The following is a 12635-nucleotide window of genomic DNA, read 5'->3' on the forward strand; positions in this document are numbered from 1 at the left end:
TTTTTGATGAACTCGATAGCGCCGCCGGTGGATGGAGGCAGAGATGCGGCGTCGGCGAGAGGGAGATGCAGCAGTGATTTTGAGAAGAGGAAGAAGGAAGGAGGCGCGCGTGTTGTTGTATCAGAGAGAAAACAGAGATGAAATGCGCATGACTTTTCTTATTTATAAAACAAGTGTTTGTTTATAAATCTTTTAATCTCGGCCCTTGGTTTTATTTTTGCCACGTGTCACATATCTAAGAGGCAAACAGGGATAAATGGAGGTCTCTTAAATGGAGCAAAGATGTACCCAAGGAATACATGGTTACCTCTCCAAGGTCCAAAACAAGAGTAATAATGATCATGCGAATGTCATTTAGAAATAGATACACAGATCCCATCATTGAGTATGTTCAATCATCGTTAATTATTTTTTAATTTTTATATGTTTTTATCTCTCCAAATGGAATAAATGGAGAAAGACAAAATGAAGAGGATTTTAACTCACAGAACAAGAAACAGTTGATATAGTTAATGAAAGAGATAAGTCTAAAATATCTGACCAATGGAGATTTTTGGAGTCTTAGAAAAATATTAGAATACCGACAAATTGATGCTAAAAAATAGAGAGAATGTTATATATTTATATATTTATTGTAACGTATATAACACAATTTATTTAACTTTAGCAAATAATCAAAATTCTTAAGGTGTAGGAAATGCAGGTGAATTGAGATCTGATATAGACCCGTTTTTAAATGTCGCCATTGGTGCATAGTTCTATAAATTGTGATTTATATTTTGGATTTGATGTATGGTTTTCTTTATATTTGAACTTTATTTATATTTGTTTATATCTTGGTTATATGATCTGGAGATTTGTTTACATCGATAAGCAAACCAACTAGTCTTATAACCAAATCAAACAACGAATAAAATAAATTGTTGTTGTATTTAAGATTTGGGTCCAAATCAATCAAACCCAATCTTGTTGATTCATGTATCAATTTCACATCATTCAAAATTGATCACAAGTAACCTAAACCAAGCCATTATATGTTATTGTGATTTCTTCCATTTAACACTATGTTAGTAGTATTATATTAAAAAGTATGTCATGTTGGGGATGACTTCACCCCTGTGATGTTTAGTTTGTTCTTCCTTTGGGTTTAGACCCTCTTGTATCCCACTAAAAGTGTCAACCAAATTGAATCTAATCAAACCAAACAAATTTATTCTTTGTTTATTTGGTTTTGTTCAAATTTCACAACGAATCAAACCAAACTAACTATTTTTTGCTGGTTCTGATTTATTTCTCTTAAAATCGAATCAAACCGTCCGCTACACCCCTAGCTATAATTGTTTGTCTCAACAATTTTGTTTCATTTTTTACTTAATATTCGATATGAATATATGTTGAAGAAAAAATATATATGTTGAGCGAAGGTTAACAAAAATCTCATTTTAGTTGGAGTAATTGTTTAAATTTGATTGTTAAAATACATTTTGCACATTTATCCTTGATTTATAGTCTTTTTCATTTTTATTTTTTTTCACATTTAAACTTGATTTCTTTGAAAACAAGAGAAAAAGACTTTCCATGACACTTTGTTAAGAAAAATCTCAACACTGAAATAAACAAAGTGAACTATACCAGCATATAGACACTCCAAAATGCATATTTCATGTGTCACTCATAACTTCAGAAAAACCACAAAACTTAAGTTGAAAAAAAAAAGGTTTTTATTATATTACCACTGCATGCAAACAAGCAATATTTGTTCAAGCCTAAATGCACAACTCAATATTCATCATCATCTTTGAGATGCCACTTACTTAACTAACAGAAATTTTTAAAACAAATTCATAGCATTCATGTTTGTAAGAAGAAAGGTCAATTGTAGAGAAACAGCTCAATTGCACCATAGAGTAACTTTCAATTTGTTAACAGAACAGACAACCAGCAAAAAATTCACTGGGACTGACGGGGCCAAAGAAAGAACTCAGCTGCACCATTGGTTGTAGTTGCCGCAGACTCTGCTGTGCCACTTTCTGCATTGATAGAAGGATGAAAATGGTGGAGATGGTTGCTGACGAAATATTGTGTTGCAGAATCATAGGGTTCAGAAGCAATTGGCAGAAAATCGATGCTGCTATTCATATTTGTACTATCGGGTTGTTCAGAGGTACTAGTCACAGGAGCTTTCTTCTTCGATTCTTCGGAAGGTTTTAAGCGTTTTGCTTCTCCACCAACTGGAGGAGAACTATCCAGCATATCCTCAGTATTGTATCTACTTATCTCAAAATTGGTTACAGCGTTTGCACCTCTAAACTTTATGGCTGCAAGGTCGTATGCCTCTGCTGCTTCCACCTCAGTTTCTGTAACCATTCAAGAACAAACACTATTCAACTTCAAAAAATCATATGATAGCAAGTAAGAATCATGATGCAACTATATTCAATCTTTAGATTATACCATAAGCAATTTAATAAATCCATTATATTAATACCTCTATTTGGTACCAAAACTGGTGACCGAAATTGTACAAACTAGGGATATAAAACATAGAAAATGGACTCCTTATAGTTCAGATATCTTTGCATTCACATATGTATTGGTGACTTTGGATCAAATCAGACAGTGTAGAAATTATGCAGATTTTGTTTTTTTTGTAAAAAATCCTCTAGCTTAAAATCCGACTTCCTGAACTTTGATCCAACCCTACTGATGTGCTGAGTGTGTGAATTCATGGTATCTTGTATAGAGAATCTTGACTTCGTAATATATATGGATACAGAATATATGGGGAGATTGGTAAAATATATCAGTAGATTAAAGTTAATGGTGTCATACACTCATACTATCATTTCACTAAATCCAATCATATTTTATAAAATAGAAAAGTTAACAAGAATAGGTAAACGTTTACCATATGTTCCCAAGTATAGATCTTTGTTTCCAGCAACTCGACCAATTCTTGCTTGCCATCGATCCTGTTGATGGTGCCTTAAGGATCCAAAGAACAAAACATGAGAGATACACGAGAACAATATGTTGTTTCAAATAAATCGGTATCATACTAGTAATCTATTGTTTCAAATTTCAAACCTTGTAACACCCCTGTACTTGGAAGCTCCCCTCGAAAAACCAGTGCTTGTCCTGCAAGCAGAAGAATTACAATTTTAGGTGAGGCATTGAATTATAGTGCTGATAATATAATAGGCTAGCTCATTCAAACCTTCGCAGTGAAGCAACAAATTCTTGCTTTCCTACATCTTTCATCTCCTCCAATTCCTTAGCATAATGGGAAACCTGAGATATTAGAGAATACAAATATGCTGAGTGATAAAAAACATTGTATTTAGGTATTTTGTAAAAACATAAATCCAATTAAATAAATCTTAGCCATCAGATTTAACTACATGAGGTTTACTGTTAAATCACAACTCTAGAGGATCCAATTCCACATCTCTCATTCACTAGAAAGATAACTTGAGCTGAAGTCTACGTATGGTTTCAAAATACCTTGCAATGCAATTAATAAAGTCCCAACCAAATTAGTCTTATGAGCATGGTTCTAAATTGCGGTCAACAACTACAATTACAACTGCAATATAAAAGGTATACAAGTCTTTGCAGAACATTGTAACCACAATTGCGGCCGCACCAACTATATTTACAGCGATGTATAGTTTGCGGCGTAACTAATCAACTTTGTCTGGTTTGAAGTTCATACCGCTTAATGAGCCTAACCTTTTAGTTACAATGTAGGCAGATCATTTCTTACACTGTAGGAACCATGTTTTTATCTATGTTAATATATATATTACACATAATCCTAGGTGTAAGCTAAAAAACATTAATTCAGTATAATTTCCCTTAGTCTTTAGTTCAACTTCAATGATGCAGCTTAGTTATATACTTAAAATATATTCAAACATAATGAAAGTGATTGTTACTGGAAAGTTTATGTTAGCTGTTGGTCCCCAGTACTTCAGTGCTGCCAAATCATAAGCCCTAGCTGCCTTTTCTTCCTTGTCATACCCACCTGATAATCATAGCAATTAGTTCATCATGTACTAAGCTTGAGTGAAGTTTGTGAAAAATCAAGAATATAATTTGAACATTTCTCACCCAAGTACACTGTAGAAATAGTCAAAAGCCAGGTGACAGGAGCCAAAAAAGTGCATTGAGTCATTCCATGTCAAGGAAAAAACAAGAAATTCAGCTTATGGTCAAAAATCAAAATATTCTGGTAAAACCACTTAAATTTACCAAAAGAAAAGTGATTAATGAAATGATGTTATAGCAAAGAAATTACTCTTTTTACTCCCACTCTAAATCAACTGTGCATGAAGCGTTAATAGCATAGAACAGTTGAGGACTAATCAAGGTTTAATTTTACAACCAAGTTATAATAAGTGATTGATGATGATTTAAGTTCAATAATCCCACAAGCATGTACATTATCATACACATTTCATTTTCCAGCAAACTAAAATCAGGAGAAATAGTAGAAAAGGTTAATTTATTTAGTCTAACTCTTTCTCAAAAAATCCACTTGTACAGTGAGAGTGTCTCTCACTTATAAAATCTTAGATAAACTTTGATACTATCCTAGCGTGTGTATTCGAATGAGTAATGAACTTGACAAATTCATGGTGGCTCACTGAGTTTGAACGAACTCCATCTCACAAAATTAGCTCATAAGATAAGGGATGATAACTCCCATTTAATATATGCTTGATTCTACTGTGACAAATCTGATTTTGAATAAATTGATTTTATAAGATTGATTTTGACTAAAAATAAATTATGTAAAGCGTTTTATCTTTGGATGCACTCATATGAAAATGAGTTGAACAATAAATTATAGCATTCAACTAAATTCAATTGTACTCCTCTAAAATCAATATTACACCTCCAAGTAAAACTAAACATACACTTATTATAAACAAATTTTCACATTATATCTTATCTAATGTATGATTCTTCTCAAGATCACTAACAAAACTGTCTTTGCTTTTCTTTTTCTTTACAAAAGTGATTATGGCAAGATACTTTTATGTTAAATATTGACACTTCAAAACATCCAAAAAGATTCAAGAAATCATGTGAGTTTGTATCAGAATCAAGATGACATTACTATGCTGAACAGGGCCAGACCCACTGTGAAAAGCTTTTCAACCAACATTGAGGAGCACTTCATTACATTCATGTAAGTAAATATTTCAATATGGATAAAGTGGTAGTAACAAATGATATGGTCAAACCCAGCTTTTGAAGAATGAAAAAGCAAAAGCAAAAGTTAATGTCAAATATGGAATGCATATGATAGGTTAGACAGATTCATAGATAGCTCTCATGTCTGGACACATCACTAGCTAGCCAATTAAATTTATCACAAAAATGGGAGAATCTCTGCTATGCAATTGAGCCAAGAAATCTAAAGTAGTTTGGAAATGATGTATAACTCTAGATACTCAGAACCATTAACATTTTTTTATTTATAGAAAACAGAAATAAGAGAAATAAAGATATGAATTGTCATCTTGGTTTCAAAAATGATAAATTAATTTATTAAAGTTAAACATTGTTAATCAGTTCAGTTCTTCTTTCATCTAAGAGACATCCTTGATTACTTTTAGCAACTAATTCCCCATAAAAATAATTTGTCTAGCTCCAAAAAATTAAAAGGACTAAACAAGTAATTTCAGTCTATGTTTGTTTGGCGGAGAAATCGGCAAAATCAGGGAGACTTTTGTTACGTGCCAAAGTGTATCTTTTGTTAAAATTACATTGTAGTTCGCAATGATTTTGTCGATCTCAACGTCAGTCCAATCATACACTAAATCTACAAAATCGAAGATTCTGACAAAGCGTCAATAAAGCGGTGCTAAACCCAACACTTTCCAAGACGAAATCGACAAAATCAAAGATTTTGACAAAGCGACAATAAAGCGGAGCTAAGCCCGACACTTTCCAAGTTTTGCAAAATTACAATGACTTCGGTGATTCCAACAAACCAACTGAAATACGGAACATGCACTAAAACCGCAGCACATTCATACGCTAAATCTACAAAATCGAAGATTCCGACAAAGCGAGAATAAAGTGGAGCTAAGCCCAACACTTTCCAAGATTAAATCTACAAAATTAAAGATTTTGACAAGTCGACAACAAAACGGAGTTAAGCACAAGACTTTTCATGTTTTGCAAAATTACAGTGACTCCGGTGATTCCGACAAACCAACTGAAATACCAAACATGCACTAAAACTGTTAAACGACAACACATTGAATCAAATCACATATGCATGCACCACACCTCACATGAACAAAATGGCGGCACATTGGTTGAAAAAAAAAAATCATTACAAACATATCATATATGCATGCACACTCTTTTTGAGAGTTGCAGTGTCACTATTATTTCCTTTTCTTACTCTTGTCATTTTCACATACCAAAGTTCAGAATAATAAACATATCAATAAAAAAAATAAATTAAAATCAAAGTAACACAAGAGAGTGAGAGATTTAGAAAAGAACCTTGACGCCCTTTCCTTTTCTGACCCTCACGTTTGCAGCTGTTATCCCATAGATGTGCTTCAAATCTACCTGTCCATCTGTGCCTACACAAAAACAAATCAACCAAAATAATAACTTTTTTTTCTTCTTCTGAAAACTCGTATCCGACCCAAAGAACGACTAATAATGAATACATACCTTGTGACTCCTCTGTAAGCTGAAGTACGATGGCCAGCGCTATGAACAGTAATTTTTTTGGAAGCATCAGAATCCATCGCAACAATGGATTTCTGATTAGCAACTTTAGAAGATTCACCTAACTTGGTTACAGTAGCAGAACCAGAAACACCTTGAAATTCAACAACTGATTTATTAAGATCATGTTTATCACCGAAAAACACCGAAGTAGAGTTAAGATCATATAGTAAACCAGAATTCCGATTCTTCTCAACAAAATCTCCCATCTTCGCCGAATCCATGAAACTCATCAAACCTAAAAAAAAAATGATTAAGGAGTGTTTGGTTAAAAGGAAGAAGTTGAAAAATGGCGTTAGAGTTAAGTTACCATTGGCATTGACATAGAAGTTATCGTAATGAGAGTCGGTGTGGAATTGAGGAAAATGTGAGTTAAGCAGTTCAGTTGGAGACAAAGGAAACGTAAGCAAGTTAGTAGAATTAGAAGAAGCCATTTTCAAATTTAACGGTTTTTCCGCGCAAAGAAACAAATAGAGTGTAAAAGTCAAATAACTAAATTTGTATGAGAGTTTGAGCTTATAAGAGGAGTTATTAATTAGTTGGTTTATGAGGATTAATTAAGGAAGATTAAGATAAATGTGATGTGTAATGAAGAGTGAGTAAAAATGCATGCGAACTTTTTGTAATTGAAAAGAGAGTAAAGCACGTAAATACGACAATGTGTTGAGTTAGTAGTAAGAGTGTGTTGCGTAACAGGAGAAGTAATTGAAGGGTTGCGTTCAATTTATTGGATGATACCCATCACCCAACACCTTTCTCTCCTTAAATAATCATCTACCTCTCTCTTAATCTTGGGATTTGATGACTTTAAGCGAAAAAGTTACATTGACTTTGTGTCTATCTCTTCTATTTTGCTCTCTATCATCTTATCTATAATCTCTCTTTCATCTTTCTCACTAAAATCAAAGTAACTTTCTCGTATTAAAGTTACTCAATCTCAATTCCTCAATCTTACTCTAACAAAATATTTAAGAATAGCACATTATTGATTTTGTGACGTAATTCACATGATTTTTCAATAAAAACTAAAATAAAGTTTCTTTTAAAACTAACTTGCAGGTTAAACGAGGCGGGCTAACTGAAGAGACTGAGTTCAAAACCTTCGCTCAGCACGCTTAAATATCGGGTTAAACAATACAACTTAACGAGCTTGATTCGTTTCTAGTACTTTTTAAGAAAATTTATATTATTACTACATAGAAATAAATTTCTTTGCGTTAGAATTTAATTTATCTACATGGATAGTATACAACTTCCAATCAAATCACGTCATATAAATATTTGTAAACATATTCTTAGGGGTGCATAAAGTAACCTTTTTTTTTACATTTTAGATTCCTTTCAAATCTTAAAAACCTATAAAGTATTTTGAAATCTTAAAAATCTGTAGTATAAATTCAATAAAATCAAAATTGAAAATCATGATAGTAAAAACTCCATTAAAAGATGTTTTAACAGTCGATACAATACTACACAATATTGAGTTTTGATACGGTGGATAACACACTTCACCATCCATCTCTAAACATGAAGCACTACAAAATATTTTAAAATCTTCAAGACTTTTTATTTTATCAAAAATAGTTTTTTAAAATCTCGATCTAATTAATTCCATAGTATTTAAAGAATATATACACCAAGAACATACAAAATATGAGTGAGAGAGAGAGAGAGAGAGAGAGAGAGAATGTAATGAATGACACACATGCAAGGCCGTCAGGGTTCTAGTCATTTCTTATTATTCTTCAATTTTTAGAGATGGGGACGGGACAAGTTAATATTTCCATTTTATTTAATCATTTGTTCTATCATTAAGCACAATTGCAAAAAAAAAAAGTAAAATATTATATACCACTAAAAGATTTTAATTTAATTAGCAAATTAATTATGTGCTGGCCCAAAAAGCAGTACTCAACAAGCTTGGACACTATTTTATAAGGCTAAACGTAGTTCATATCTTTAGTTCGGTTCAATATCAACCATGTACAATAAAAATTGACAGCAAAACAAATAAGAATAACCTCTACTTGATCCACTAATTTTGTATGTAACTTTTTTCACTATGTATAATTACATATTCTAGGGTTTAGAAGAATCAAAGAAAATAAACAAAAACGATTTGAAATAACAAATCAACAAGCTTTACTTCCTTAACCAGTACCCTGAAACATCGATTAGCATTTCCCTTTATTTATTTTTCTCTGTAATTTGTTGCATAACAAGTCTCCTAGATTTATTGATGGTAAGAAAGCACAAGTAAACATGTTCTTCAAGCTCTTCCAACTGATCCAAAAAGCTAGACTCTTGATCTCGATATTCACTCATAACCCTCTTCAATATTTCACATTTACTACCAACATTATTCTTCACACAAACATCAGCAAAAATTTTCCTATGCTCCACTTCATCATTCAACCTCTTCACCATCCTACTCATAGTATCCAAATCATTTATCAATATAAAAACCCCTTTTGCAGCAGCATCAAGTTGTTCACATAGTCTTTCACAATAAGAACTTCTTCTTAACCTAATTTTGATTTTCTTTATGAACAAACCAACCAAACTACCTACAATACTTGGTGCAGCCACTAACCCTACTACACTATGAAAAGAAACCACTAATAAAGCAATAAGAATGGCACCATGTGATGTAACAAGAGCAATTCCTCCAACTTTCTTGCAAACCCTAATCAATGCTAATCTTCTTTGAATTTTCTTTCTCTTTGATGTTAGTCTATGAAGAAGTTCAATGTACCTATTGTGAATATTATCGAATTGCATTGTACTAATAACGGACAAAGGGTTGTTTTGTACTTTTGATGAAAATGAAGCAAGCTCTCTATAGATATCTTTCTTTGTTTGTTCATTTAGCACCCTTTTGCTTAACTTAACAACTCGTGTGATTCTTGTATAAGAAATTCTTGTTGAGTGGATTCCTTCAAGGATTGTGTCACAACAACGACTTGCTTCTAAGCTAGCATCGAAATAGTTAACTAGAAGATCATGCACCTTAAAGTTTCGTCTCATGTTTGTTATGATTTCATGTCGGGGTTCGAGCAAAGACTCGGTGAGATTCAGGCATATAGGAGGAAGAGGAGAAGATGTTGAACAAGATGAAGAGAGTCTTTTGGTGTTGATTGTCTTCCCAAATTGCCCTTGTGCTTTGTTGCATATTTCAATATAAGACTTTGTTCTAAATGTTTCCAGATATTCTTCATTTACGTTTGGCTTCTTACACAAGCTTTCTTCCTTATCAAGTTGTTTCCGTGATCTACCTGCATAATAAATTTCCACAAAATCAATATCATTAGGAATATAAAATCGATTTAACGAAATAAAATATTTTATATGAAAAAAAAACGAAATTATATCTAATTTCATCGCTAAGTGTTATATCAACGTTAAAATTAAACGATTGAACTACCTGATCTCCGAAGAGAACAAAGCCACCCAGAACATGTCATGTAGAAAAATATAGATTGAAACAAAAAAATGTTAAGAATTTTATATGCTTAGAATCAAACTTAATTTGATATTGAAACTGGAAGAATGAATGGTCTCAAACAATATATATATATCGAGAGAAAGAGGTGTACGTGTTGTGTGTATAAATGTATAGCTTAGGGACAAAGTACTTATTATTGTTAAGAAGGAAAAGAGAAGAAATCTAGTTGGCAGTTAGTATTACCACAAATAGGTAATGCAATAGCTTTGGGCTCACGTTAGTGTACCTGACACGTTGTGTTCACCCACGTAGACATTAGGCTCAGCATATCCATCCATTCATTCCCAATCAATTAGTATTAACTATTAACTAGATAAATTAACACTTGTTTGGTATAACAAATTAGTTGATTAATTAGCTTCTTATTCGATTCGTTCGGTGTCAATTTTGTTGGATTAATCCATGCAAAATTTTGGTATATATAGAGAGTTTTTGCAAATAAACGATGATATTAGACTCTTTAAATTAGTTGATTTTTTAATCAGATATCAAATTTAAAAAAAGAAAAAAAATATTAAATTTCCTACAAACGGAGTGTGTGAAAAAGTTAAGTTTTTTCTTTTTGTTACAAGATGTAAAAGTTGAGTTTTGTTTGTTGTCAATAAATATTATCTATTTATATTTTTAGTTTTCAATTTTAATTAGTTATTTTGAACAAAGGAGACCATGTGATAATTGTTTTCCCAAACAAGTAGAGTATGCTTCTTCCGGTGCATGGATTGTGGGACAATATCCAAATATGTGGAAGATATATATAACGTGATTTGTGGTAATAATTGATATTGCGTGCAAGCACAAATTTTTACCAAAAAAAAAAAGTTATACAAATACAGGTGGCAGCAAAGAAATGTCTTAACGTGGGTCGTAGAATTCCAATTCAGTAGATATATATTGCCACGTCGGACACCTTAATGATTGTATATGTTTCGTAGTAACTTGATCAAGTTGAAAAATTCTAATTTTGGATATCGAAGCCAAACCAATGAATTCATGAAAAAATCTCTAGCCACTCACTAGTATTAGTAAAAGAATAAGGGTGATGCTATTTTTTAATTTTTTTATTGAAAAAATTTAAGGTGAGGGATATGCTCCGGTCCAAGACATAGAAAAATAAGGGTGATGCTATATAGTACGATGAAATTAGGGCATATAAATATATTTATAGTTTGTTTGGTGATCAGAATAACAAACATATTATATATGATAATTGTGTTATATTGTATCTTAATCTATATTTAATGAGACATTTAGATATGATAGTTAATCTATCTAACTGTTGTCATAGAATTTTATATTGTTGAAATATGAGTATTTATCAATAATTATCAACAAAGAAAATATATTATATGAGGTTTTGAAAAGTTTAAAAGTAATCCACTGCCGAATTCAAAAGTGTAAACTAGGTGTTGAAGGTAAGAAGTGATGCAATATGAGGAGAAAATGAATGCATTAGAAAAATTTAATATAGAAAAATGCATGATTTGTGTGTGAAAATTTTAGGTTTAATTGCACTTTTGAACCTCTATCTTTTCAAAAGTTGCGGTTATGGATCCTTAACTAATTTAAATACAAAACAGTCACCTATGTTTTGATTCTTTGGCAGTTTTGGACCCTCAGTCCATTGTTGACTCGGTCAACGCTGACGTGGCACCCTAAGTGAGGTGCCACGTGTCAAAATTTTTTATTTTTTTTGCCTTGGGGGTCCAAAATTGCTAAAGAATCAAAACATAGGGGACTGTTTTGTATTTAAATTAGTTAGGGGTCCATAACCACAACTTTTAGAAAGATAGGGATCCAAAAGTGCAATTAAGCCAAAATTTTACGCAAGAGTTTGAAATGTGAAGTGTTAAGGGTGTAATTTTATTTTTTTTTTGAGAGAAAAAAAGGTATATCAACCGTAAACTTAAAGTGAAAGAAATGCGAATGCATTTGAAAAATTAAGTGCAAAAATGTAAATGTGCAAAAAAGTAAAGTGCATGAAATTTAAATGTTCATAAAAGTAAAGTGTGTGAAAGTAAACTGAATAATGGTAAATTGCAAGAAATTTAAAAGATATGTTTAATCAAAAGCAGAGAATTGACCATCATTATAGTGTTCGATGTGGTTTCTAAAACGTATTAAGCAACGTTAATTTATAACCGTATTTTCGACCCCTTTTAAATTTTAATAGAAAAACTTAGTAACCAGTCATTGGATAACCTATAGTGCTGTCATTGAAGGAAAAAGTTGCAATGCCCGTGGTCTAATTAATCCACCATTACATAAAAAATACACCCTTTTAAGCGTAGGTTTTTCTATTTATAAACTTTTAAGCATAGCTTAATCTAGGCTTAAATGTAGTATTACCTCGATTTTGCCTCATTTACAA

The 12635-nt window shown here is 31.9% G+C and overlaps 2 protein-coding genes across 2 annotated transcripts; both read right to left on the bottom strand.

Moving 5' to 3' along the window:
- Positions 1-1698: 1698 nt before the first annotated feature.
- Positions 1699-7401, bottom strand: LOC25501416 (AP2-like ethylene-responsive transcription factor AIL7). Its single transcript, XM_024771905.2, has 9 exons — positions 7073-7401; positions 6706-7000; positions 6529-6611; positions 4114-4122; positions 3939-4027; positions 3218-3291; positions 3088-3138; positions 2909-2985; positions 1699-2357 (listed from the first exon to the last, which is right to left on the bottom strand). Exons 1-9 carry the CDS (start codon positions 7194-7196, stop codon positions 1951-1953), a joined length of 1209 nt encoding a protein of 402 aa, XP_024627673.2. The 5' UTR covers positions 7197-7401; the 3' UTR covers positions 1699-1950.
- Positions 7402-8716: 1315 nt separating this feature from the next.
- LOC25501417 (UPF0496 protein At1g20180) lies at positions 8717-10336 on the bottom strand. The gene is made up of 2 exons (XM_024772480.2): positions 10187-10336; positions 8717-10037 (listed from the first exon to the last, which is right to left on the bottom strand). Exons 1-2 carry the CDS (start codon positions 10224-10226, stop codon positions 8950-8952), a joined length of 1128 nt encoding a protein of 375 aa, XP_024628248.1. The 5' UTR covers positions 10227-10336; the 3' UTR covers positions 8717-8949.
- Positions 10337-12635: the final 2299 nt, after the last annotated feature.

Source organism: Medicago truncatula, chromosome 8, assembly GCF_003473485.1.
Source record: "Medicago truncatula cultivar Jemalong A17 chromosome 8, MtrunA17r5.0-ANR, whole genome shotgun sequence".
In the NCBI taxonomy this organism is placed as follows: domain Eukaryota; kingdom Viridiplantae; phylum Streptophyta; class Magnoliopsida; order Fabales; family Fabaceae; genus Medicago; species Medicago truncatula.

Coding starts and splice junctions, on each gene's coding strand:
- LOC25501416 (XM_024771905.2), bottom strand. CDS start 7,196: ATGGCTTCTTCTAATTCTACTAACTTGCTTACGTTTCCTTTGTCTCCA. Junction 2,986..3,087: donor AAGTACAGGGGTGTTACAAG/GTTTGAAATTTG, acceptor TGGATCCTTAAG/GCACCATCAACAGGATCGAT. Junction 2,358..2,908: donor TCTATACTTGGGAACATATG/GTAAACGTTTAC, acceptor GAATGGTTACAG/AAACTGAGGTGGAAGCAGCA.
- LOC25501417 (XM_024772480.2), bottom strand. CDS start 10,226: ATGACATGTTCTGGGTGGCTTTGTTCTCTTCGGAGATCAG. Junction 10,038..10,186: donor TTGTTCTCTTCGGAGATCAG/GTAGTTCAATCG, acceptor TTTATTATGCAG/GTAGATCACGGAAACAACTT.